Source organism: Emys orbicularis, chromosome 8 (assembly GCF_028017835.1).
Source record: "Emys orbicularis isolate rEmyOrb1 chromosome 8, rEmyOrb1.hap1, whole genome shotgun sequence".
In the NCBI taxonomy this organism is placed as follows: Eukaryota; Metazoa; Chordata; order Testudines; family Emydidae; genus Emys; species Emys orbicularis.
This window is the reverse complement of record NC_088690.1, coordinates 4,067,209-4,094,249: the sequence shown is the minus strand read 5'-3', so window position 1 is coordinate 4,094,249 and position 27,041 is coordinate 4,067,209. Positions and strand designations below refer to the sequence as shown.

Sequence of the window (27,041 nt, the reverse complement as noted above, 5' to 3'; positions counted from 1 at the left end):
GTTCACCGGTGCAAGATATTGCAGGTAGAAGTAGTTGCTTTGGAAGGGTGGGTAAGATGGAGATCTTGGCAACTATGTTAACAGGTTATCTGGGTCTTTGGGACCTGGGGGGCTATGGGGAGACAGTTTGAGATTGTGGAAAAAACATAGCTGAATATTTCTGTTAAAATCAGTGGTGAAATATTTAATGTTGATAATTAAATTGCCTTTATTAGGGTCATGTCTACACTAGAAGCACTCTACCAGTATGGCTGCAGCTTATACTGACAAAACTCTGCTTGTAACCGGTGTAGACTATTCCACACACACCACCTCTCCCAAGCAAGACGAACTATACTAGAAAAAGTACAGGTTTGATGGTATAACAGCCTGTATGCTACAGACCTCTTCAGACACAGCTTTTTCAGTCAGGGATCACACCATTTCACAAATCTGACCAGCATAGCTGTGTTGGCGGAAGTCTGTAGTGTAGATGTGGCCTACGTTTCACTAAGATGAATGGGAGAAGGTCGTGCTTCACATATCTAATATTTCAGGCAGTCTGTGGACTCAAGAAGCCAACACTGCATCAGTTTATACTCAGTTGACTCCTAAAAGGGTTTGTTCGCTGCCAAAATGGCTGAAGTCTGATATTTGGCTGGAGATGGCTGTTAATAAGCAGTATGTGCTCTGCAGGATTTGGGGTTGGGAAAATATAGAAAAGGTATAAGGGATTGAAAAGTAATTTCGGAACATGCTTAGTGGAACTAGAGCCTAGAGAAATGCCACCCCTTTTGTGGCATAACTGCGTTGTCTCCTTCCTCATCCTGAAACATATGGACAACTGATGTGTATTTGTAAGATGGAGACTGTATCATTGAAATACACAATTAAAGCTTCCCGAATAGAGTGTGCTTTTAATAGTAAGAACAAGAGAGAATCATAGGTTTGTTTAGAAAATCGGATTCCAGAGAGTTTGGCTGCGCTTAACAAATTCTGCCTTTTTTTTTTCATTACTACTTTCATTGTAAAAACAGTCTTTAAGCCAGTAAAACTGTCTCAACCAAGCGAAGGTAGTAGTCAATTTTCCCTTCCTCTCTACTACACTTTTTTCAACAAGGTAAAACTTTAAAAAGCTAAATGAATTTTAAAGAAAAATGTATGCATCCAGTTTCCCAGGAATTTTTAATGTGGAATATTTACAATCAGTTCACTAATAAAGAAATTAGTTCCAGTAGCAACATTAACATACAAGGTGATAAATGTCAATGAGACACCTTGAAGATTTGAAGGGAAGACTTCGGCCCACCCAACCCAGATGCCTTTATACATGTTTCAAATTGCAAACAGAGATGTAACAATAAAATGACTTTGTGGGACAGTTCATCTTTCAGAATGAAGAATTAAACTTTCTCAGCCACCAGAAAGTATTAGTCTTGCCCAAGGAGTGGACTTATCAGTGCTAAAACTTTTAGTTACTACTTGTAATGAAATAAGCAGTATTATCCATGATGTTGTATTATGCAAACCTATTCAGAAGGCTTCAAACTGCATTGAATAGTGAACGTTTGAATTGAAACTAAAATGATTTATGCTTGGAGAACCTAGTTACATTGACCCCAGTGCTCAGAGGATGATTTACAGTAGGGGAGATCACAAGTACAAGGTTATACTTCTGTCATAACACAAGGGCTTGGCTGCTTCATGAAACATACGCCCTTCTGTTGTACTTATTATTCAGTGACTCTACAGGAGAGAGGATAAAGATGTCTGAAACTGGGACAGGAGGAAGGCGTCAGTTTTTCAATAAATTCCATCATTTTCATCATGATGGAAAGGCAGCCAGACCAAAACTGAGGAGCACTGCAACCCTGTGTGCCAGGTTGTAGGACCTCTCTCTCAAATTTGACCTAGCTGCCTGCAACCACAACCACTGCTGGGGAGGAGGGGTGACTTTTTCATTTTATTTCATTTTAATTTTTTTTCATTTTGTTTTGCATTCCCCCAAAAACATGGGGCTCTAACTGTAGGTTCTCTAAAGACCTAATCAGTTTCTGAAGAATTGAAGATTTCATTAAAAATACAAGTTAAGTTTCTAGTCCTTCTGGTTGGGAAGAAAACCTCTCCAACAGCACCTGGCTGACAGCTCAGGCTGTCAGAGCAGGGGCCCCAGCTGTGACCCCAGGCCTGACTGACAGTGAGGGGGAGGTGCCAGTGTGAGCCCCACACCTGGCTGACAGCGTGGCGGGGAGAGGAGTCCAGCTGTGAGCCCACACCAGGGCAGGGCTCCACCTGGCAGCCCCACTTGGTGCTGACAGCCAACATACAATGTAAGTAAAATAGGGTATGTCTACACTACCCACCGGATTGGTGGGTAGTAATCGATCTATCAGGGATCGATTTATTGCGTCTCGTCTAGACGCGATAAATCGATCCCCGAACGCGCTCACCGTCGACTCCGGAACTCCACCAAAGCGAGAGGCGGAAGCAGAGTCGACGGGGGAGCCGCGGCCGTCGATCCCGCGCCGTGAGGATGCGAGGTAAATCGATCTAAGATATGTCGACTTCAGCTACGCTATTTTCGTAGCTGAAGTTGTGTATCTTAGATCGATTTCTCCCCTCCCCACCATGTAGACCAGCCCATAGTGTCTGCACAGACACTGTGTTGCTCTAACTACATCAACATAAGCGCTATGCCTCTCATGGAGGTGGAGTTGTGCCTGTGTAGCAGGCGACTTACTTTGGTGGAAGCAGCATTCTAGTGTAGACACTGATATAAATAGGTTGTCATAAGCCACTTTGTGTCATCTTAACTCTTTAGTGTAGACTAGGCCTTACTCTGGTTTAGCTTATGCAGCTTCCAGAGCACCATAAGCTAAACCAGAAAAAGGCACTCTTAGTCAAGAGTAATATCCACACGGGGAGCTATGCCGATATTAATATTGGGAATTTTGTCTGTGTAGACAAGCCCTTAGTCATTCTTGCTCCTCCATGCCACTTAATTTGATTTTTGATCATGCACTAACTTACAGATGAATGAAAATACTTTAAGTAGTTTTAATTAAGGAGAGCTTCCCTCTGAACAGAAAATGTCACTTCAGGATTTGATGGCAGTCCTTATCAAATGAAAGCATAATGCAGGACACTTGTAACGTAAACTTGCAGTTATAAGGGGTTCTATCCTAAGGCTAGTGTACTCAAATGTGAAAAGCAGCACCAAACATCTGATCCGATTACGAGTGTTAACTGTAAGAAAAAGTCAGTGTTAAGGATGCATAGTTAAAACCAGTCAAGAAATGAGCTATGTTTCCAAAAGTTATGCAATTTTGCACATATAACTTTGATGATTTACATTTTACAATACAGAGCAATATATTAAAATACATATCTAAGGGATATCAACTTAAAAACCACTTGTCTGAAAACTTTATTATAGATTACTATAACCAGAAGATCACATGAAAAAGGTTTTCAGCTTGCTTACTCAGTGTATGTGACACTATATAGTCACTTTAACTGTTCCCCCAATTTGTGTGAACCTCAAAACAGAGGAAGAAAAATAATTTTTTAAAAGATAGGTAAAAATAGTTGTAAAGCCTGCTAAACCCAGGGTTGTGAGTTCAATCCTTGAGGGGGCCACTTAGGGATCTGGGGCAAAATCAGTACTTGGTCCTGCTAGTGAAGGCAGGGGGCTGGACTCGATGACCTTTTGGGGTCCCTTCCAGTTCTGTGAGATAAGTGATAGGATAGGTGTATTTGCACTGGATACTTTAGCTCAGGGGTGGGCAAACTTTCTGGGCTGAGGGCCACATCTGGGTGGGGAAATTGTATGCAGGGCTGGGGCGGGGGTTGGGGTGTGGGGTATGGGAGGGGGCTCAGGGAAGGGGGTTGGGGTGCAGGAGGGGGCTCAGGGCAGGGGTGCAGGAGGGGTGCAGACTGCAGGAGGGGGCTCAGGGCAGGGAGTTGGGGTGCAGGAGTGTGGGGTATATGAGGGGGCTCAGGACAGGGAGTTGGGGTGCGAGGTGCAGGCAGGGGGCTTAGGGCAGGGAGTGGGGGGGGGCGGGGTGCAGGAGGGGTTCGGGCTCCAGCCTGGCGCCGCTTACCGCAAGCGGCTCCGGCGTGGCAGTGGCATGCACTGGGGCCAGGGCAGGCTGCCTGCCCGCCCGCCCTGGCCCCATGCCGTGCCACTTCAGGAAGCGCTGCGGCCCCTGGGGGAGGAGGGGCGGAGGGCTCCGTGTGCGCTGCCCTTTCCGTGCCTCCAGGTACCTCCCCTGAAGCTCCTATTGGTCGCGGTTTCCCATTCCCGGCCAATGGGAGCTGCGGCGGATGGTGCCTGCACGCAGGGGCAATGCATGGAGCTCTCTGCCGCTGCTCCCCAACCCTCCCGCCTGCCCGGGGGCCACAGGGGCGTGGTGCTGGCGGCGCCCCGGGCCGGATCCAAAGCCCTGAGAGGCCGGATCCGGCCCGCGGGCCATAGTTTGCCCACCCCTGCTTTAGCTGTTAGTGCAGTTTTCCACTGAGCTTTTACACTTTTATAGGTCCTTCAGGGAAAATGAGACAAGAGGAAGCATGGCAGGGCTACTCTGGCTACCTGGGTAATCTCTGCATATTGTTGGAACCATTCAAGTATCTAATCCATTTGCCATGAGTAATTTCATATCCCAGTAGCTAAGCTTCCCTGGTAAAACAGTAGCTTGTCTCGTAAGATCTGCATTGAAGAGGAGTTTAGGCTTGAGGCTGTCCATCCCTCCTGGTGTCAGACAAGGGTGGGGAGCTGAGTTTAAGGCTAAAAGGGAAGGGACCATTAGACATTTAGTCTGACCTCATGTATAGCACAGGACATTGAATTTAATCTGGTTACCCCTGTAATGAGCTTGATAACTTGAGTTTGACTAAAGCACCTTTCAGAAAGGCCATTGTACCTGGTGAGGATGAAAAGCTGTCAACGTTGTCTTCAGCCTCTGACAGCAGAAGAATGAGTTGTTAGGAGCGGGAGGGGAGGGATGAATACGTTGCAAAATATCCCTGGAATACACTGAGGATCTCATCAATTTGCCAATGTAGGCTCTATGTATATCAACCAGGTAGTATGAATGTATATGATCTTAGGTGCATACAATTTCTGGGGAGGTTAAAACTAGGTTTGGCAGGATTCAGGTTTTTCTTTTTTTTTTTTTTATAATTTCAGTGGATAAGCATTTTTTTCAATTTTTATTGATTTAAATTTTGACCGTTGCACAGAATTATGGGTGTTGAACGTTTTCCCCTGATTTTTATTGGTTTACATTTTCACAGTTGCAGGAAATTATGGGAGTTGGGTCAGAAATTATTTAATGACGGTAGACATTGAGCTCTAAGATGTTGAACCTTAACTGTTAAAACACAAATTGTCAACATCACATGTCAAAATATACTAAGTAGATATCTTTAAATTAAACTCAAATTTCTCAAGCAGCATCTTTCTTTGCCTATCTGTAAATTTCAATTATTGAAATCTTTTAGTTGGTTCTTGTGTGTTCGGTGAAATCAACATTTACTAATAAATCTAATCCTTCCAGTTCAAGTTATATTCATAGGCCTGGAAGGGACCTCGAGAGGTGATCTAGTCCAGCCCCCTGCACTCATGGCAAGACTAAGTATTGTAGACCATCCCTGTCTGGTGTTTGTCTAACCTGCTTTTAAAAATCTCCAATGATGGAGATTCCACAACCTCCCTAGGCAATTTATTCCAGTGCTTAACTACCCTGACCAGAAGGTTTTCCTAATGTCCAACCTAAACCTCCCTTGCTGCAATTTAAGCCCATTGCTTCTTGTCCTATCTTCAGAGGTTAACGAGAACAATTTACCTCCGTCCTTCTTGTAACAACCTTTTATGTACTTGAAAACTGTTATGTCCCCTCTCAGTCTTCTCTTTTCCAGACTAAACAAATCCAGTTTTTTCAAACTTCTCTCAGAGGTCATGTTTTCTGGCCCTTTAATCGCTTTTGTTGCTCTTCTCTGAACTTTCTCCTATTTGTCCCCATCTTTCCTGAAATTTGGTGCGCAGAACTGGATGCAATACTCCAGTTCAGGCCTAATCAGCGTGCTGTAAAGCAGAAGAATTACTTCTTGTGTCTTGTTTACAACACTTACTCCTGAGGGAATTCTGTGCCAAATTTTAAATATTCTGTACACAATATTTTAAAATTCTGCAAATTTTATTTGTCATTAAATAAATGTGGAGTCCCCAGCATGGGAGTGGGGAGCATAGGCCACTGGCTGCATGAAGATGAGAAATCACCCTGCAGTCCTCCACCCCCGGACCTCTGGGGCAGGCCCGGCCCTTGTGCTGTCAGGGTTGGGTTCAGCCTCACCGCCAAGTCTGTGTCTGGGGGGGCTGCAGGGTGATCTCCCAGGTGTCGTCAGGCAGGCCCAGCAGGATCCAAGTGTAGAGGGGCTTTGTGTGGGGGAATCCAGGTGTGGGGGTTCTGTGTGGGGCAGTCTGGGTATGGGCGGCTCAGTGGGGGTGTTACAGGTGCAAGGGAAATGGGACTCTGCAGGGGGGTCCAGGTGAAGGTGGTTGTGGCTCTTGGGGGGGGGGGGGGAAGCAGTCTGGATGCAGGGGAATGTGGTTCGGATGCTGGGGGAGTGGGGTTTGGTGAGGGTCTGGGTGCAGCTGGCTGGGGCAAAGTGGGTGGTCTAGGTGCGGGTGGCTCGTGGGGTGGTCCAGGTGCATAGTGGGTGGGGCTTGTCAGGTTGGGGGTTCAAGTGTGGGCAGCTCAGTGGGGGGTGGTCTGGATGCAGGGGAGCAGGGCTCAGCGGGGTGGATCTGGATGCAAGGGGATGGGGTTCTGGTGTAGATGCAGGGGAGGTGGGACTCGACGGGGGTCTAGGTATGGGGGGGTTCAGATGCATGGGGGTTAGGCATATGGGGGAGTACAGTGACCCCCCCTCCCATGGCTGAGGAGTGATGGGGGCAGGAAGCGGGGGGGGGGGGAAAGAGTGCAGAGCTCGGGGAGGTTTCTAGGGCTGGGTCTGATCTGGCCTGGCTACTCTGGGTAAGGGAAGTGCACTCCTCCCCACTGCCAGCCCAGGGGCGGGGGTCTGGGTATGGGGAAGTCTGGATGCACTGGTGTTGGGCAGACAGTGACCTGGCACTGACTTCCCCCCCTCACCTGCCCCCATGCAGTGATTTACCTCTCTGCTGGCTGCTCTGGGTACCAGAAATGACATGCCCGCATTTCTGGGCAGGGTTTCATGACCGCTCTAGCGGCTTCCCTTTGCTTTCCTGTCAGTCACTTTTCTGCGGGGAAGCAAAGAAATCTGCACAGGACATTAATTCTGCATATGCGCAGTGGTGCAGAATTCCCCTAGGATTAAATGCTCCTACTAATACATCCCAGAATATTTGCTTTTTTTGCAATAGTGTTACACTGTTCACTCATATTTATAACAGTTTCCCTTGGCTCATCAATATTGAGGTAGCATGAGTGACTAGCTGTCCGACACTGTTGGACCTAGGTATATTTCTCAAACATAGTTTTTACAAACTTGCTACTTTATTAAATTAACAATTGTAACTGTGTGGTGAATTTTTCCCTCTTGGAACTCACCTTTATTTCTGCATATAGTTTGGCTCAGTGAAAATCCAGGATCCTTGGTGATTAGGCTCTTATGCAAGGAGGGTATATCTGCTCTGAATAAACAGATAAAGTATTGGAGTAGCAGAAATTGTAGGGATATATGTGGGTAATTACTCAGAACTATGAGCTAATTGGAATAGCAAGAAATGAAATGAAGGAAAGTAAGAAACAATATTTATATTACAGTAATACTCAAATTGGGGGCCCGTTTTTGTGCAAATATGTGTGAAGGTATTGTTGCCCCTTTTTGACCCAAGCGGCTAGTCAAAAATTCTGGGTCTTGTAATTTGTTGCAGTTAGGAGGTGAAATTGAAGATGGATCTGGTACCTTTGATTCAGTCTTGTTTGTTTATGAGGAATGTACAAAGTCCTCCTTTTCCAAATGCGAGAGGAAACAAAACAAAAAAATAAGAATTTCTTATTTTACAGCCTCAAGCCTTTTAGTCAACACCACATGGTCAGACACTGCTCACAGACTGCTGCTTGGCTCTCCTTCTCTGTATTCTGCCTTCCTTAACACATGCCTTTGCAAAAAACAGTACTCAGCAAAACCACACCACCCACTCTGGGCAGGATTGCAGCCCCCTTTGTCTCAGGTTGGGGGGCTTGTCCTGACTGATATGCTAATTGAAGAATGCACTCTCATTCAGTCTGAGCTTTGTGCTCAATGCAGTCTCCAGTATCTCTTAGCATAACAAATAGTCTCTGCCTCAAGGATCTGATTCAGTTTGATTCTGTTACCATACCACAGACTTTGAAAAGGTTAAATTCGCAGCTTGACCTGAAATGTAGTTAAAGTGAAAGAGTTTCTTCAATGACAAAATACAACAGAGACTTTGGGGAGGCAGAGCCTTCTGATTTAACTATGCCTTGGGTAATGTAAACCATTTTCCTTAATAAATGAGCTATGATCGGGGATTTAAAATCAGAGCCTACTTCTAAAACGCAACTGTAAAGATACTTGATAATGACAAGAACAGAGAAAAAACAGCTCACTGAACAGTTTCAATTTTGGCTCATTGTCAAACTTATTTATCAGGAAACTTGGAAAGATTAGGTCTTGGTTAGGGATGTTTGCATTTCCTATCATGTCTCCTTCATAAAAATCAAGGATTCTTTTTATTTTGATCTTTTTATTTTAATGCTTGTAATCCTGAAGTTCATTTAGTCCCACTCAATGTTTGTGTATAGAGATATTAGGCTCTGATTATATATCCCAACAGAGAGAAAAGAAATGATTGCAAACTGATCATTTTCATTTCCTTTCATATCCATTTTTGAAAGGAGTAAAACACTAGTGTTGCTATATTTGACCCTAAATATGTGAACTGTGAAAGCATGATGTGTTCATGGGACATGGAATTTATTTGGGGACACACACTTATCATAGAATATGAGGGTTGAAAGGGACCTCAGGAGGTCATCTAGTCCAACCCCTTGCTCAAAGCAGGGCCAATCCCCAGACAGATTTTTGCCCCAGATCCCTAAATGGCCCCCTCAAGGATTGAACTCTCAACCGTGGGTTTAGCAGGCCAATTCTCAAACCACTGAGCTATTCCTCCCCCCAATCTAAACTATGAACAGTAATGTTTCCTTACCTTGGTCACCACTCCTTTTAATTTAAAAACCTGATAACATATTCCTTCTATTCATATTTTAAAAAGGAAAAAACTTTTAAATTTACCCACACAAGAAAAAATAAAATGGTAAAAATTAATAACTGGGCAATAATACCTCCCCCAGCCCCCACAGCAACCTCATTTGGCCTGTCAAATTAAGTGACATGCCTATCCCATGGTTAAGGACATCCTATATCTGAAGCTGCTCACTTAATAAGCATATTATTCAAGAATAAAGAAATGCACAGGTTATTTCAGCATAACCTTAAATCTGACATGAGTTTTTGTGTGATGGGGAAATGTCAGTTAAAATATTTTTTGACCATATGTGTAAAAAATTTGTGGAGATTAGTTGTGTATGTAGCTCAACAAAAGAGATTAGTTAATGTTAAATTATGTATGTTGACTGACTTGTGAACATCTAGATGACAGTTAATGTGCATCTGAATGTGTCGTGGACCTATATAATTTGTCAAAAGGGACTTGCATTTTGAGGTTACTGATGAAAGAATACCTATTTTGGCTCAGAGGTAGGTTGTTTTAGTAAATAGGTATCTTTGGAGTTGATAGAGTGTGTTTATGTAGACAAAGCAAGATTTAATATCCCTAATGATTGATTTGCTTGGGTTTTGTAAATGTGATGGGTATGTACATTGCCATTTAGGAATCTTAACTCTGGATATAGGGTGACCAGATGTCCCAATTTTATAGGGACAGTCCCAATTTTTGGGTCTTTTTCTTGTATAGACTCCTATTACCCCCCACCACCAGTCCCGATTTTTCACACTTGCTGTCTGGTCACCCTATCTGGATATTAAATGAAGACTTTGGCTTTGTAATGTAAATAAATCCTTAAATTACTCCTGCTCCCTCATCTGGTCTTTCTGTCCTTTCAGAAAGTGAGATTCACTGTACTTTATTGCTGTTAATTTTCTTGATGAGGTGGGTAAATGTAATTTGGCACTCATCTTTTTCTTTTGTAGCACAAAATTAAGCCATGAGACACTTCAGAGGGAGATTTAACTCCTGTGCATAGTTCTTAAACCCTCAAGTTTCAATTTTGAGACAGGGCCCTTTAAAAACGGACATAGATTCAAAATAGAGGATACAGCAACATCAAAATACTGTGCAGGAAGGTTGACATGATGTGAAGGTCATTTCATTAATACATGTAAAGCTTTCTGTAGCCGTAGTTTTCTGATTCAGTATTACTGGAGCCCATAATTTAAGCTAATAAATGTGAAATAAAACCAGATTTATAAGGCTTTGATGTGCATCTAAAATGAGTGGCATGCTTTATAATCTGGTTCAGAGATGGTATTGTCTCTAGATGCATGTTAGCCATTGCTCGTTCTTTAGTGCATGCTGAATTGTCCTAATCATAGGTGCCTTAGATGGTGGCAAGTCAGCAGGTTGTGAAACTTCCACAAGAACTTTTCTGCAGTGGACGTATGGCGCTTTGCAGCTGCAGCCTCCCCTCTGTTTGCTAAACATGTCTAGTTTTTGTTGTTTGTTTGTTTAAGGCTCAGTGGCTTGCATTAGTGGCAGAAGAATCAGGGTTCTGTTTAATTTCTGCTGTCTTTTCTCCTGAAAGATAACTTAAAGCCTTGTTGTGAAACATGAACCAGTATGCTTTAGTGGCTTTCGAGGCACATAGCCAGGCAAGATCCCTGTCTCAGAGCTCCCCATGTAAATAAATGGACAACATAAATTTCACTTAGATCCAGAGGATGGTTCTGTGTTTTTTTTCTTTTTCCTCTTCCTTTCCAATTCAGGGTGATTTTATTATCAAAGCTCATTAGAAGGTGTTATCCTATCTATTAATACTTGTTTCAGTCAATAGGTGAAATGATTCCTACACAATTCACCCTCTTAATAAATCTGCTCTTCAGAATAAAGTAATGAATGGTGTTGAAACACATCTGAGTTTCGTAGAACTTCTGTCCCTTTTCCTTCCATTTACCTCACATTACTACTTCAGGGAGGTGGGTAGAGACTTAGCAGTCTCAGCAGATCACTGCCATGTGAGCTTGGTTCCAGTGCTGAGTGCAGAAGAGTGGGGAGAAAAATTGTTCTCTCTGAAGCACTTGATACCTTACCTTCGTTTTGCGTATGTGTATGGACAGAAGGATTGGTAAAGCTACGCTTCATAATAAGCAACAATTATTGATACATCAGCGTTTTTGTTGCTGTTTTGGGGCAACTTTACTGTTTATCATCTGGGCAGGGTGTTTAGGAAGCTCCCATTAGATCATCATCACTGTTGCTTCTGTTTTATGAATGCATCCATCCTGTTGCTGATTTTATCTAGATTGATGCCTTGAGCTTTTGTGAGATTTTTATTTATTGTTGCTATGGTTCCAGAGATTTGAGCATGAGTTTAATCCCTAACTGATACTGTCCCAGCGACCTTGGGGTTCCTGGTGAGAGATAGCTACTGTTCTTTTTAGCATTTGGGATGATTTTACCCAGTTATCCTGGCAGGTGGCCTGTTAGACTAACTGTTCATACGTATGGCTTATTTTGAATTTGTGGATTGAAATTTCCTTTTATTGTCTCATCTTTTTATTCTCTTACTTGGGAATCCCAAGCAAAAATAGGTGATATTATTTATATTGCTGTGGAACCCAAAGGTTCTAATCCAGATCAGGGTCTCATTGTGATAGGTTCCATATAAACAAATAGAAGGACATGTCCCTATCACAAAGAGCTTATACTTGATTGCTTCAAGATAGGTTGAAACAAGCAAGCAGAAGGAAAGACAAGGGTAATGGTGAGGTCATGTAGTCATATAAGTTAATTGTTGCACTGCTAGGTGGTTCTGAATTCTTAGTTTTGATCAATCTCTAAATAAATGATATCCTGTAACTCTAACTGTCCTGCAGCCTATTCAACATTAGTTGGCTGATTTCTTGTAGGTCTCACTACACTAGTGAGTCTTGAAGAGGGATTTGAAGGGGAGAATGTGGTGGTCTTACAGGATAATTTAGGAAGGGCATTCTGTGCATGAAGGTCAGCACGGAAGAAAGCACAGCTATATTTGTGGGCTAAACGGACAAATCGATGTTCAAGGTTGGCATTGCTGAAGGGATGGCTAGATGTGGGTGCATAAATAGGGAGGGGGCAGAGTTGGAAGGGCTTAAGGTACACAGATAGGAAGCTTGAACTTGATGATGAAAGGGGATTATTCGATGAATAGGTCTCATCTTCTGTTAAGGGATTTCTACCTGTCTGCCTGGCTCTGCTGTCAGGAAACTAAGGGAATAGCCTCCTGGCTGGACCTGAGCAGTTGAGAAGTATCTTGAGGGCATCAAGAGGGAGGCGGCATGTGGAGTGATTACCCTTTCTGCCCCTGCCACAGTATCGGTAGATGGAGGGAGAGTCAATACTTGGGTGTATCTCAAATGTGTAGCATAAGAATTGTTTGTGTTTTATGCTGCACTAGAACCAGTTACTTGGAATCCCAGCCTCTGTGGTTGTGTCCCGTTCATAGCCACAAGGATGGCTAAGAGAGTGGGGCAGCACTGCAGGTTGCTGGGGATCTGGTGGACAAGGAAGATGTCTAGGTTAGAGCTGAGGAACTCTGTTACCTATAAATGTTATGGGGTGACTAGGTGGAAATCGCAGACGTTGCAAAAATTTCTGATTTTCTGTAGTTGGACAAGAAATTACAAACCCGATGGCCGCTTTTTTATTTTTTGTAGGCGCTTGCAATAAATAAATGTGCTGCACTTCTGCCTTGTGTTCTTCTGCTTGGACATATGTTATTGCACATTTCTATTACTTCTATTGATGGGTTTTCATTTTTCCTTTGTAGTGATTACAGTTCCTGTATTCCACCATTTTTTGATGGAAGAGGAGGACCATAACCCAGGAGTGAACTCTGCAGTAAAACAAGAAACTCTTGTTGAATAATTGGTCTCCTTTCAAAAGCAGCATCCAGTCTAGAAGAAGTTTAAAGAGAAGAGAGGACTTTTGGACTTGGCTCTTCTCAGATTCATTTATTGAGCACATAAATGGTGACCAGCAAAAAGACAGAAGCCGTTGTGGCTGCCATTCAGCTTCGCATCAAGTAGCGTTTCATTCTTGGAGGGGAACTTAAGTTCCATGAAGTGAAAAGTATATCAAGACATTGTTCATTTTTAAGAACATTCGCACCGTAGATTTTTTAGCAACTGTACATGTGATGAAACTGAAGTTTATATTTTAAGAGCATATGCTTAGGCAGATGTCTCCCATTTAATATCAGAATTTGGGAGAAGCGTTTTTATATAATTTAACTCCCCCCTCCTCCCCCTCCCATCCAAGCTTTGAAACTGATGTGCTACAGACAATGAATAATCCTGCAGATTTGGGTGTATCTGTTCATTGTTAACCATGGTGTTGCTCTGAATGTTGTCGTGCAGACCCAACAACCGCTTTTGTAATGTAAAATCTGAGTTCCATAGCACCACAACAAGAGGAAATTTAATGAGGTGAACGTGGTTGTGGCTTTTTTAAATGTAAATTACCTTTTTAGGGTTTTTTTTTTTTTTTTTTTTTTTGTAGTGTGAGTGCAAAGAGAAATTAAGATGAGCAGCTGAGGGGGTGAAGGGTGCAGTCAGCACGAAGTGCAGCTTCTCGTGCTCTGCTTTGAGACGCAACGTTGTCTCAAACCTGACATAACTGCATTCTGGAGAAGGAAGGAACCTGAAGGTCAGAGTGAAGCACAGAAATCAAGAAGAGAATTGGACTGCAGAGGCCAAATTCTGGTAGTTGGTCACACATCTTTTTTTTCTATATGTACATACAAAATCTTGGCTCATGCACAACACCATGAAAGGGTGAAAATAAGGAGAAAAAGGAGGGAACCAAGAGGACCCCTCACAAAATGCAATACTCCATGTAATCTACTAATTCTGAATGAGCAGTTGGACGATAACTCCTAGGGTACTTGAAGGTGGGAGTCATACCACACATTGTTGGAAAGTTAACTTTTCTGTGGTTCACAAACTTGAATTCCTCACCTACATATTGCTACTAGTGTCTGTCATAAAGCTCATGAAAGTGCAGTTACAGATACTCCAGTCTCCCTTCTCACCAGCTTGTGTCCTACCTTTGTCCGTCTCGCTTTCCATTCACTGTTACGAATTCAACACGTCAGCTATGGACTGTGCATAGAATTTTGGGGCCTTAAGACAGTTTTAAGATTGAGGGGTAGTTAGATTAGACTTGCCCTACAAGACTAATTTGAACTCTTATCTCGCTCAGTTGGTGCCCTTGTTAGCAACTTTACATCTTTACAATATTTACCCTCCCACTTCCTGAAGAAAAACATACAGTGCACACAGGACCATACTGCAAGGCAATGAGCATTTGCAAGAGGAAGCCCATAAATTTGAGTGTTTCACATGTCTTTATGCACTGCAAGTTTGCTCTGTCTTCTTTCTACCCCCAGACCAATCCCATCATGAATTTCATAGCTATATTGCTAACGTTGATATTGTAAACAGGAAGTATTTGGGACTTGTAAAGGCCTTATCTGTTCTGGCCAGGGAGACCATGTTGGCAGCTTTCTAGTTAGAATTGTATTTAAGCCCAGCAAAAAGATTGCGACTTTTTTTTTCCTGTTCACTAGAGAAGGCCTAAATGTTACAGTGCAATTATTCCACATAATTGCACAGCAAGGGCTGACAGACTGGAGATGTAGTTGTTCTTTTTTCCACTTGTAGATCCTGGCCATGAGGTTTGATGCCTCGCTTTATTGAAGGGAGACACTGGACCTAAATGGCGCAGCATGACTTTGTTCCTGCCTGGCTTAACTTCTCAACGCCACAGTCAGCCAAGGTAACTTGCATTCTTTGTGTTCTTGAATACCTGTGTGAAGCTTTTTAAGATGCAGGCAAAAACTCTTCCTCTGATTTTTCTTCGCAAATTAACCACCTCTGTTCCAGAGAGAAGGGTTGTTTTCCTTTGTGTGCACAAACATGGAAGTAAATAAATCATGTTAACTTCAGTCTGCATTGAGATCTCATAATGGGGAATTATTTAAAGAGATACTACTAAAGTTGGTAGAACTGAAAATTGGCCTACCTGCCTCTTCATATTTATGTACAAATTCAGCATAATTCTTTTTCTTTTCAAAGTAATGTTGCACTCCTGAGCAATGCACCAATAACAAGCCATTGGTTCCCATCTCAGAATTTTCTAGTTCCCATTTAGAGTTGCTTGTATATGAAATCCCAAAATTGGGGGTATTGGGTGACAACAGGATCTGAGGGGTAGATCTGGCTGACTCAAAGGTGTAAAGTTTGTGTGGGATCTCAAGCAGACACTTGCATTGCTATGCATGGCACTGGTAGTCCAGAGCACCTTGTAATAGCAAATCAGATTAATGGAGGGAAAACAGTTTGGTAAGGAAACTGCTTTCAGCTTCATGTTTAAACCAGATGAGACAAAAATAATTTCGAAATGTGCAATACCTTGATATTACCCTAGAATCTTTTCCAAATAGGAAAGGTAACTGTAGGAAAATTGGTAAGATTCCTTAAACAAATTCTTCAAGGTGTTGCATGTGACTTCAAAGACTCTGCTAGTAAAGCTGATGTATAAGCATCCTTTTGATTTTTTGTAGGGTGATACGTGCAGTCGCGTGTGCTGTTTTTGTGTTCACTTAAATATTTCCATATTTGTCAGCTAAGCAACACATAGCCAGCCTTTTGCTGTAGTTACTGAAAGCTAATGCAGAGAACGTCTTTTTTATTTTCATACAAGCCATCAGAATAGCATTGCTTGTCAAGCAGGCTCTTTGGGTGGCCTAAGACACTTAATCTGTTTCTGTAGTCCCCTGCAGCCACCTTTGAGAAACATGGAGAGCATCTTTCGCGGGGTGAGGGCCGCTTTGGTGTGAGCCGTAGACGACACAACTCTTCTGATGGATTTTTCAATAACGGCCCCCTCAGAACTACGGGAGGTGAGTAGAGGATCAGAACTCCCTCTATATCCAAATACTGAATGCAGATCTATGCAGAATATAAAGTAACTTTGCAAAACCACATCCCCTATAACACACAAGGCCACTTATCCTAACACTCCTCCCTTATGTGCCATCTCTCTGTGTTCCCGTGGGTTTCTGCGGAAGTTGTATGTGGCTTTCAAATTCTTCTGCAGTTTGTTCGTCTGCGTGAGTAAAAAAGTCAATCTCTCTGAACTAAGGCAAGGTTAGCCTAATAGTTATTTAGAGAGCATTGACCAATGCCAGAAATATCAGGTCATTCCTGATTTCTTCTTGCTGTATTGACTTTTATTTTATTTGCATACTTACCTCCTGTTGTTTAGACTGCTGGCATCAGCCCTCCCTGCTCCGCCATGATTCTGTAGATTCCGGTGTTTCTAAAGGAGCTCATGTTGGGCTTTCTGGCAATCAGCCTGGCTGGCATGGTCCCTCACGGGGCCATGATGGTATGAACCAGCGTAGTGGTGGAGGAACTGGAGTCCATCGCCACTGGAATGGCAACTTTCACTCTCGGAAGAACTCTGCCTTTCAAGAAAAGGTGCCTGTTGAGGCCAGAGAAGAGAAGAGAGAAGAAAAAGAGAAGCTGCAGTTTGAGGAAGACGACTTTGTAAGTGTGTGGTTTCTAACTACAAGAGCCAGCTATGAGAAATGGCTTTCTAGGTTTCTTTGTATTAGCATTGGTTGGTGGAAAGGATCTAGAGTTGCATTCTACTCCATACTTTCGGGCATCACTCCAGTTTTAATGGAATGGTCCTGCAAGCAGTGTTTGCAGAATGTTAACTTTTTCCCATATTCCTGAGGCCCTCATATATTGGGTTGTTTTTTGGACACGTTGTCATTACATGTTGCCAGGTTATTTTAAATCTGCTATATCAGTGTTGTGATGCATAAGTTTGTTCAATCAGCCAAACCCAATACAGCTGGTGACACTCTTTATCTGAAAAGAATAGTGGAAAAACCAATTTGAACTGCTTGTCACAAAGAAGTATGTTCATATCTTGACTGAGAATATAGTACTTGTAAGCATATGTATTTGGCAAAAGGGGCAAGGTTTCTTTTGAAAGACTTGAACCATAAAGACCAATTTTTGGGGCACTCCTGTGTGCGTTGTGCACATCATAGAATCATAGAATATCAGGGTTGGAAGGGACCTCAGGAGGTCATCTAGTCCAACCCCCTGCTCAAAGCAGGACCAATTCCCAATTAAATCATCCCAGCCAGGGCTTTGTCAAGCCTGACCTTAAAAACTCCTAAGGAAGGAGATTCCACCACCTCCCTAGGTAACCCATTCCAGTGCTTCACCACCCTCCTAGTGAAAAAGTTTTTCCTAATATCCAACCTAAACCTCCCCCACTGCAACTTGAGACCATTACTCCTTGTTCTGTCATCTGGTACCACTGAGAACAGTCTAGATCCATCCTCTTTAGAACCCCCTTTCAGGTAGTTGAAAGCAGCTATCAAATCCCCCCTCATTCTTCTCTTCTGCAGACTAAACAATTTCAGTTCCCTCAGCCTCTCCTCATAAGTCATGTGTTCCAGCCCCCTAATCATTTTTGTTGCCCTCCGCTGGCCTCTTTCCAATTTTTCCACATCCTTCTTGTAGTGGGGGGCCCAAAACTGGACACAGTACTCCAGATGTGGCCTCACCAGTGTCAAATAGAGGGGAACGATCACGTCCCTTGATCTGCTGGCAATACCCCTACTTATACAGCCCAAGATGCCATTAGTCTTCTTGGCAGCCAGCCTCTCTCAGCTTCCTAATGTAAAACTGACAAGACCTGGTAAAATGAAGCATTAAAACTGATAGATAAGAGATTTAAAATATTTGGGTAATATTTGGGGTATGAGGTAGTACTCATATTAAGATGGGATGGTAATTTCTTCCAGCTTTTAAACCAGGAGTGCTAGTTTTTCCAGAAGTTCACGACTGGAGGCTTGTGCTGTGGTTGCCATAGTAGCCAACACATAAAGAATCTATCAAAAAGAGGGGGGAGGTGGTGTGATTTTGAATTTCCAGTTTATTGTGAAAAGAGGGGAAGAGAGAGGGATAGGTGAATGGACAAGGGGTGTCTTATCGACATCATCGTACCTGGTTTTTACCTCCTTTCCTTCCCCAACTCACAATTTCTCAACATAAGAACGGCCGTACTGGGTCAGACCAAAGGTCCATCTAGCCCAGTATCCTGTCTACCGACAGTGGCCAATGCCAGGTGCCCCAGAGGGAGTGAACCTAACAGGTAATGATCAAGTGATCTCTCTCCTGCCATCCATCTCCACCCTCTGACAAACAAACAGAGGCTAGGGACACTATTCCTTACCCATTGTGGCTAATAGTCATTAATGGACTTAACCTCCATGAATTTATCCAGTTCTCTTTTAAACGCTGTTATAGTCCTAGCCTTCACAACCTCCTCAGGTAAGGAGTTCCACAAGTTGACTGTGCACTGTGTGAAGAAGAACTTCCTTTTATTTGTTTTAAACCTGCTGCATATTAATTTCATTTGGTGACCCCTAGTTCTTGTATTATGGGAATAAGTAAATAACTTTTCCTTATCTACTTTCTCCACATCACTCATAATTTTATATACCTCTATCATATCCCCCCCCCTTAGTCTCCTCTTTTCCAAGCTGAAAAGTCCTAGCCTCTTTAATCTCTTGTCATATGGGACCCTCTCCAAACCCCTAATCATTTTAGTTGCCCTTCTCTGAACCTTTTCCAGTGCCAATATATCTTTTTTGAGTTGAGGAGACCACATCTGTATGCAGTATTCAAGATATGGGCGTACCATCGATTTATATAAGGGCAATAATATATTCTCCGTCTTATTCTCTATCCCCTTTTTAATGATTCCTAACAACCTGTTTGCTTTTTTGACCGCCTCTGCACACTGCGTGGACATCTTCAGAGAACTATCCACGATGACGCCAAGATCTTTTTCCTGATTTGTTATAGCTAAATTAGCCCCCATCATATTGTATGTATAGTTGGGGTTATTTTTTCCAATGTGCATTACTTTACATTTATCCACATTAAATTTCATTTGCCATTTTGTTGCCCAATCACTTAGTTTTGTGAGATCTTTTTGAAGTTCTTCACAGTCTGCTTTGGTCTTAACTCTCTTGAGCAGTTTAGTATCATCTGCAAACTTTGTCACCTCACTTTTTACCCCTTTCTCTAGATCATTTATGAATAAGTTGAATAGGATTGGTCCTAGGACTGACCCTTGGGGAACACCACTAGTTACCCCTCTCCATTCTGAGAATTTACCATTAAGTCCTACCCTTTGTTCCCTGTCTTTTAACCAGTTCTCAATACATGAAAGGACCTTCCCTTTTATCCCATGACAACTTAATTTATGTAAGAGCCTTCGGTGAGGGACCTTGTCAAAGATTCGGTGAGAATCTTTATGGAAATCTAAGTACACGATGTCCACTGGATCCCCCTTGTCCACATGTTTGTTGACCCCTTCAAAGAACTCTAATAGATTAGTAAGACATGATTTCCCTTTACAGAAACCATGTTGGTTTTTGCCCAACAATTTATATTCTTCTATGTGTCTGACAATTTTATTCTTTACTATTGTTTCGACTAATTTGCCCGGTACCGACGTTAGACTTACCGGTCTGTAATTGCCGGGATCACCTCTAGAGCCCTTTTTAAATATTGGCGTTACATTAGCTATCTTCCAGTCGTTGGGTACAGAAGCCGATTTAAAGGACAGGTTACAAACCTTAGTTAATAGTTCCGCAATTTCACATTTGAGTTCTTTCAGAACTCTTGGGTGAATGCCATCTGGTCCCGGTGACTTGTTAATGTTAAGTTTATCAATTAATTCCAAAATCTCCTCTAGTGACACTTCAGTCTGTGACAGTTCCTCAGATTTGTCACCTACAAAAAATGGCTCAGGTTTGTGAATCTCCCAAACATCCTCAGCCGTGAAGACTGAAGCAAAGAATTCGTTTAGTTTCTCCGCAATGACTTTATCGTCTTTAAGTGCTCCTTTTCTGTCTCTATCATCGAGGGGCCCCACTGGTTGTTTAGCAGGCTTCCTGCTTCTGATGTACTTAAAAAACATTTTGTTATTACCTTTTGAGTTTTTGGCTAGCCGTTCTTCAAACTCCTCTTTGGCTTTTCTTATTACATTTTTACACTTAATTTGGCAGTGTTTATGCTCCTTTCTATTTACCTCGCTAGGATTTGACTTCCACTTTTTAAAGGAAGTCTTTTTATCTCTCACTGCTTCTTTTACATGGTTGTTAAGCCACGGTGGCTCTTTTTTATTTCTTTTACTGTGTTTCTTAATTTGGGGTATACATTTAAGTTGGGCCTCTATTATGGTGTCTTTAAAAAGCGCCCATGCAGCTTGCAGGGATGTCACTTTAGTCACTGTACCTTTTAATTTCTGTTTAACTAACCCCCTTATTTTTGCATAGAAAAAATATTGTAATATTTAGGATTTGACCCTCAATCAAAGGTAGAGTTAAAAAGGCTGCATCCTTCAGATGAAATAACAGCCTAAAATTTCGACTCCTGGAATTTATTTTAATATAACTTAAGCTGAGCTTTTAGTTTTTATGCCTGTAAATATATAAATTCATCTTCATCACAGAGATTATATACATCTGGTGTCAGTATAATATTGGTAAAACTGTTAATGCCTAACTATCAAATACAAAATATATGAAAGCTAGTACAGTTATGAGGAATTGGGTCCTGGATATCACATGGTGCCTTGAGCCACCGATTAATATCAAATTATAGAGTCTCTCACTTTCTTAATTATACATTAGAAACTCTTTAAATAGGAGTTCTGTCTTTGCTTGCTCTAGTCCCAACACAATCTGAAGGGGAAGGAAAGTAAAGCTCTTTGGGACAGGGAATGTCTTTTCGTTCTGTTTGCACAGCACTTCGTACAAAAGGGTCCTGGTCCATGACTGTGCTCCTAGGTACTATGGTAATACTACTTCTGATAAATAGTAGTATGTGCAATCTTCTAATGTGTCCAACCGGATTATGTTTTTACAGCCATCTTTGAATCCAGAAGCTGGAAAACAGAATAACCAGAGCAAACCTTTAGGGACACCTTCTGGAGTGTGGGGTACGTAGAGAAGTTTACATCACTGTGTAGAAAAGAGATGACCACTTGTAAAGCAGAAGAATTGAACAATATGTTGAAACTCTAGTTTTTCACATAGGGGAAGATCTTAAAGGAAGATTAAACTGAAGTAGGCAGCTACCTCTTTCTTTCTCTCCCTTCGTTCCTTTCTTGTTTATCTCTCTCCTCAATCTCTTTTCTGATACTTAGAGTTGCACTTGCTGCTGTTTGAGAATCTTCTCTTCCATTTCCTGCTAATGGCACAAACGACGTACAGGAATGTCATTCGTCTATAATGGTTGCTAATTCCATGGGAAGATCACAGCTTCTCTAAGCTTGTGGGTGTTGAGTGTTGGAATGAAATGATCATGAAAATACTTGATCCTGCATTGCTAAATGAAGACTCAGAAGTGCAGAATAGGGTTGAGAGGACTAGAGGGAGCACAGCTCCCTGATCGTAAGTGTTACGGAGGTGATAGTTATAGTGGATATGCAGCAATACTGGACAAATATACCAGGCTGTGTTCTTGTGGTTCAGCTTCTTTTTTCAAATTAATTAAAAAGAAAATAGTTCTAAATTCCTGGATACTATACATGACATTTTTGTTCTCTCCATTGAAAAAGCTAGGCTGATGCAAATGGGGTGCCTGTTATCAGTGCCTGAAAATGTTTCTTTAATCACTAGTTGGAACCTGTAACTCTTAACTAGAGAGTTTAATTTGGGGTGGGATAGAATTGTAAACCAGTTATTTATTAGCTGTATCCTAAAAACATTCAGCAATCTGTTGTACTAAATCTAATTTTAATCTCTTGAGAGTTTGGTTCAGATCTTTACTGGTCCACCCAAATGCAATACAATATTAGCAGCAGTAAAAAGCTGTTTAAACACTTAGCGGTTTACATTACAGTTTTCAAGAAAGTGTACTGAGAACTTCCGTTTGCTCCACCAGAATGTGGTGTTAATGGTTGCAGGTTGCAAAACATGGAAACTTAAAGCATGAGTTTCACTAAATATTTTTGTTAGTGAATTAACCTAAAATTACTCAGTAGTTATTCAGAACTTAAATATGATTACCCGTTCTGGTTCCTTCTTTCAGCAAAGTCTGAGAGGCTGTTAAAATCTCAGGCCGATGTCGTCCTAGGCAGTTTTTTTTTCAAAATCAAGAGGAGCCTACAAAATATTGGACTTTACCATCTTTGTCTGATATCCTCTTCACTTGAATTCAGAAGCTGTTAGCAGCAGCAGCAGCAGCATGAGACTCTCTCAGCATCTTAGACTCTAAGAAGTAGAATTGGAGCTGAGGTAGAGTCAAGTTTTGTGGAATTACTGAGATTCTAATTATTATTTGAGGTCTTGTTCCCCTCTGTTTTTGTAGAAAACCCCCCTAGTGCCAAGCAACCTACCAAGATGCTGGTCATCAAAAAGGTTTCAAAAGAGGATCCTGCTGCCGCCTTCTCAGCTGCATTTACGTCACCAGTTTCTCACCTTGCAAACGGCAACAAGACCACCACAATTGTCCCAAGTGTCTACAAAAATCTGGTTCCTAAACCAGCAGCTCCTCCATCTAAGGTACAATGGCTTCCAGTGGAGTTACTAAACTGTATTGAAGGGGCATTCTCTCCCTTGTATAGAAAAAGTACTAGTAACAGAGTAGAGTGAATGAGTTGTTCATATGACAGTGTTGTAAATCTGTACAAAGTTGTAATACGATTCATTAACATGGTTAAAATACAGTTTGGACCAGTCTTCAAAGACCAGACTGGGTCATGTTTTAACATGATCCTTCGGCATAGTAGTTGAGCCTTAAAGGTAACCTACAAAAGAAATATAGGGTTTTGCACTTCAGCTTCTTTGTTACATACAAAAAGGTTAAAAGGTTTTTCAAGTTTTCAATTTCTGCTTGATTTTTTTATATTGGGTTCAGATCTTATCTAACTCTGTTTTTCCTGAAGGCTGGTATAAGAGATACCTGGGGAACTTGTAGGATTATGACATTCCAAGTAGTATCAGAGAAGTGAAACCTAATCATGGAAATTATTTTTATTCATAATTCTTAGAGCTTTGTTTTGCATATTTTTTGGGCTGATAACACCTCATTAATTAAAATGCTTGATAAACACTTGGAAGAAAAGATCTTTAAAAGATGATCGGTCCTGGTTGAGAAAACGTCCATTCTAGCTGTGTATCTTCCAAGAAGACTACCAGTGATACAGGAGAAGAGCAGATATTTTTAAAACTTTACAAAATATAATCAAAAGAAAACTCTCCTTAAAAACCACTTTCAGAGATTTGTAAAGGAGCAGAAGGCATGAACACAGCACTTGCCTTTCTAGGTCCTCTTTAAAATTCAGCTGGTTCCTCCTCTCCCACAGACCGCAGAGAGAACCTACATGATTAGAATGACTATCAATTTTCAATTCTAAAAAAATTTTTGGTCTTATGGCTTGTTTTGGGGTAGCACACCAGTGCTGGCCTGACAGGTGGGCTTTTGTAAGAATCGCAACTATTTATAACATTCCATTTGTAAAGAATTACTTACCTGTAAAATCAGAAATTATTAGGCAGTCAGCCCACATGTGGAACCACCCATGACAATTCAAACAAGGTGCAGTTTCTGGTGTCCAGAGAGCTTCCTGTTGCTGCTTTTTCAGTTTTACAGCTTGGGTGACTTAGGGATATGGTCGGGTGCCTTGCCTGTAGCTGGAATGACTTGGTGTATTGAACAGGTTTTAGCTATTCAGCCTTCTACTTCAGAGCCTTTTTAACAACTTGATTGTGTTGCTGCTTCTTCGTTGCACAGTGATCTTTTATTTAATGCAGAAACGTATAACTGCTAGCACTGTATGCAAACAATGATATATTGTGGGGCTTGCAAGTTACAGTGCTATAAAAATTTACTCCTAAGATTTGTAAATCATGAAATTGAAGTCAGTGTTTTCCATACCTGAGTAAGTGCATGTAAATATTATGACTGCATCCTGCAGTAGTGCATTATTGCATGGAATCATAAATATTGAAGATGAAAAGCTAATTGATTATCTAGTTCCCCCTTCCAGAATGTGGTTGTTCCCTACAGTATAGTCACCAGTGCATTTGTTTTGCCTAGTTCTAAATGCCCTAAGTGATGGGTCTTTCTCTTTGTGAGACTATAGCGCAGTTTAATCAGGCTTGCTGACTGGATGTTTATCCAGACACTGAGCTTGGTTTTCATTGTGCCTAGAAAATGGTATTTTATGCTTAGATTTTCAAAGGGGCCTAATGGAGTGATGTGCCCAAATCCCATGTAATTTCAGTGGGTTTGAACACCTAGCTCCTTTAGGCACTTGAAAATCCCAGCCTTTGTGGGGTTTGTTAGTGTTGTGATCCGGATGTGATATGGCCTAATAGGTTCATAAACTAGTTTGTATTATACCCTTGATTGATGGAATTTTAGAAGAGCACTTGGGGAAATTAAGCAATTGGTTTGGCTGATGTAAAGCAGCAGTGTGATTCTGGTACATAAACTGGACAACTAAACCTACTTGTCAAAATGCTGATTTTGACATCCCAGTTTTCCTTTTCATTCTGTGAATCCTCGATATTCTTAAAATTGCAGTAGGGCATGTCAGTGTGGGTGATTTTGTGTCTAAATTGACTTCTGTGGCCAAAGATGTGGGTTAATTGGCTAGTAGTGTACCCCTTGCCTTATTCCTGTAGTATTCAGAGGAAGCAGAAGTCATGTCTGTAAAGTTACTTAGCCAGTTTAGAAATCATTTGCTGTTTCTATGGTGGTAATGCATATAGGTCCCTAGTGTAGACCAGGCCTTAGTATTGTAAAGACTTACGGGTTCCCCATTTGAGCCATTGGCTATCTCCTCTGTGCTGCATCTATCAATGAAGGTGTCATTTTTGGTGACCATTACCTCTCCCAGAAGAGTAGGGGAGCTACAGGCATTAATTTTGGGGCATCCATACAAGATCTTTTTTAAGGACAAAGTTCACCTGCATCCTCATCCAAAGTTTGTCTCAAAGGTGGTTTCTTCTTTCCTTATCAGTCAGACAATTTGACCATATTACCCAAAGCTACGTACGAACAGGGATGAACAGCGTTTACATATCAAGGCTTAGACGTCAGGAGAGCCTTAGCGGTTTACCTAGACAGAACCAGGCTCTTCTATAAATCCTCCCATCTGTTCATAGCAATGGCAGACAGAGTAAGAAGCCATTCAGTCTCCACCCAGAGAATTTCTTCCTGGGTTGCATCCTGTATACGCATGTGTTATGACTTGGCTAATGTCACTCCACCTGACGGAGTCTCAGCTCATTCAAGGCGGTTGCAGTTGGCCTCAGCAACCTTTCTGGCACAAGTTCCAATTGCGGACACTAGTCGAGTGGCAGCCTGGTCCTCTGTCCACACGTTTGCCTCCCGCTATGCTATGGCTTAAGACTCCAGAGACAATACTAGAGTTGGACGAGTTGTTCTTCAGGCTTTGTTGAAATAGACTCCTATCCCACTTCCTGTTCTTACGGCTTGAGTCACTCAAAGAAGAAAACAGTTACTAGCCTGTTGTACATGTCCATTCCATAACCCACCCTCTTCTGCCCCTCTGCATTGGAGTTCCACAAGAAGGAACTGGGGGGCCCTGGGGATGGCTCTGCCCTTTATACCTGCACACAGTGGTACAGGGCAGCAGTGGGAGCTTGAGCCACCCCATGGGTCCTGCTGAGGGGAAATGTTTCTGACAGCTGTATGCAGGGCACACTGATACCAAGAATGGCATGAACGTGTGCAACACATCTCAAAGAACAATAGTTACTATCCTGTTCAGTAACTGTTTTTTCAAATTTGTTAGTCTCTAAGGTGCCACAAGTACTCCTGTCTTTTTGCGGATACAGACTAACACGGCTGCTACTCTGAAATCTGTTTTTTCAAAGGTACAGCAATGTGGGTGGGTGGGTTATATCCATAAGGCTCTGTAGACCTGTATGACTAGAAAAGCTACCACTGGCACAACGGAATGGAAAATGCTATAGTAGCGCTAAATGGTGTTAAAACATTCTCAGTGGCACTGAAAGGAGTGTATTCCAACTTAAGAATGTCCAAACTGGGTCAGGCCAACGACCCATCTAACTCAGTATGCTTCCAACATTGGCCAATGGCAGGTGCTTCAGAGGGAATGAACAGAACATCAAGTGATCATCCCCTGTCGTCTGCTCCCACTTTCTGGCAGTCAGAGGCTAGGGATAACCAGAGTGTGGGGTTGCATCCTTGACCATCTTGGCTAATAGCCATTGATGGATATATCCTCCATGAACTTATCCAATTCTTTTTTGATCCCCGTTATAGTTTTGGCCTTCAACATCTTCTGGCAATGGGGTACCACAGGTTCCTATTTCTCAGGTGGATAAACTGACACAGATAAATTAATTGCCCAAGGTCAAACTGTGTTAGACCTGGTCTACACTAAAAATATAGATCAACATAACTACATTGCTTAGGGGAGTGAAAAATTCACATCCCTGAGCATCACCGCTCTGCTGGCTTTAAACCATGGGGTAGACATAGTGAGGTCAACTGACCACTGCTCAGGGAGGAAGAGTTCCTAGAGTGAGGGCAAAAACCTTTTCTGTCAGTGTGTGATGCATCTACACTATGGGGTACAACAGCATAGATGTGGTGCTGTAGCCCACGTAGTGTAGACACGGCTTTGGTGTCACGCCTATAAACGTAACCCAGAAGTGCTGTCTCCG

General features: G+C 42.1%; 1 protein-coding gene across 3 annotated transcripts in view; it reads left to right on the top strand.

The window, feature by feature from the left end:
- GPBP1L1 (GC-rich promoter binding protein 1 like 1) overlaps positions 1 to 27,041 on the top strand; it is a 52,337-nt gene that overhangs the window by 10,480 nt on the left and 14,816 nt on the right. For 2 of the 3 annotated variants that reach the window (XM_065408901.1, XM_065408899.1), the window contains exons 2-7: positions 13,038 to 13,971; positions 14,932 to 15,046; positions 16,043 to 16,172; positions 16,538 to 16,821; positions 21,241 to 21,313; positions 22,687 to 22,880. In XM_065408901.1, coding sequence (XP_065264973.1) covers positions 14,987 to 15,046; positions 16,043 to 16,172; positions 16,538 to 16,821; positions 21,241 to 21,313; positions 22,687 to 22,880 — 741 coding nt within the window. In that variant the 5' untranslated portion in view covers positions 13,038 to 13,971; positions 14,932 to 14,986. The other variant, XM_065408900.1, reaches the window with a different exon arrangement.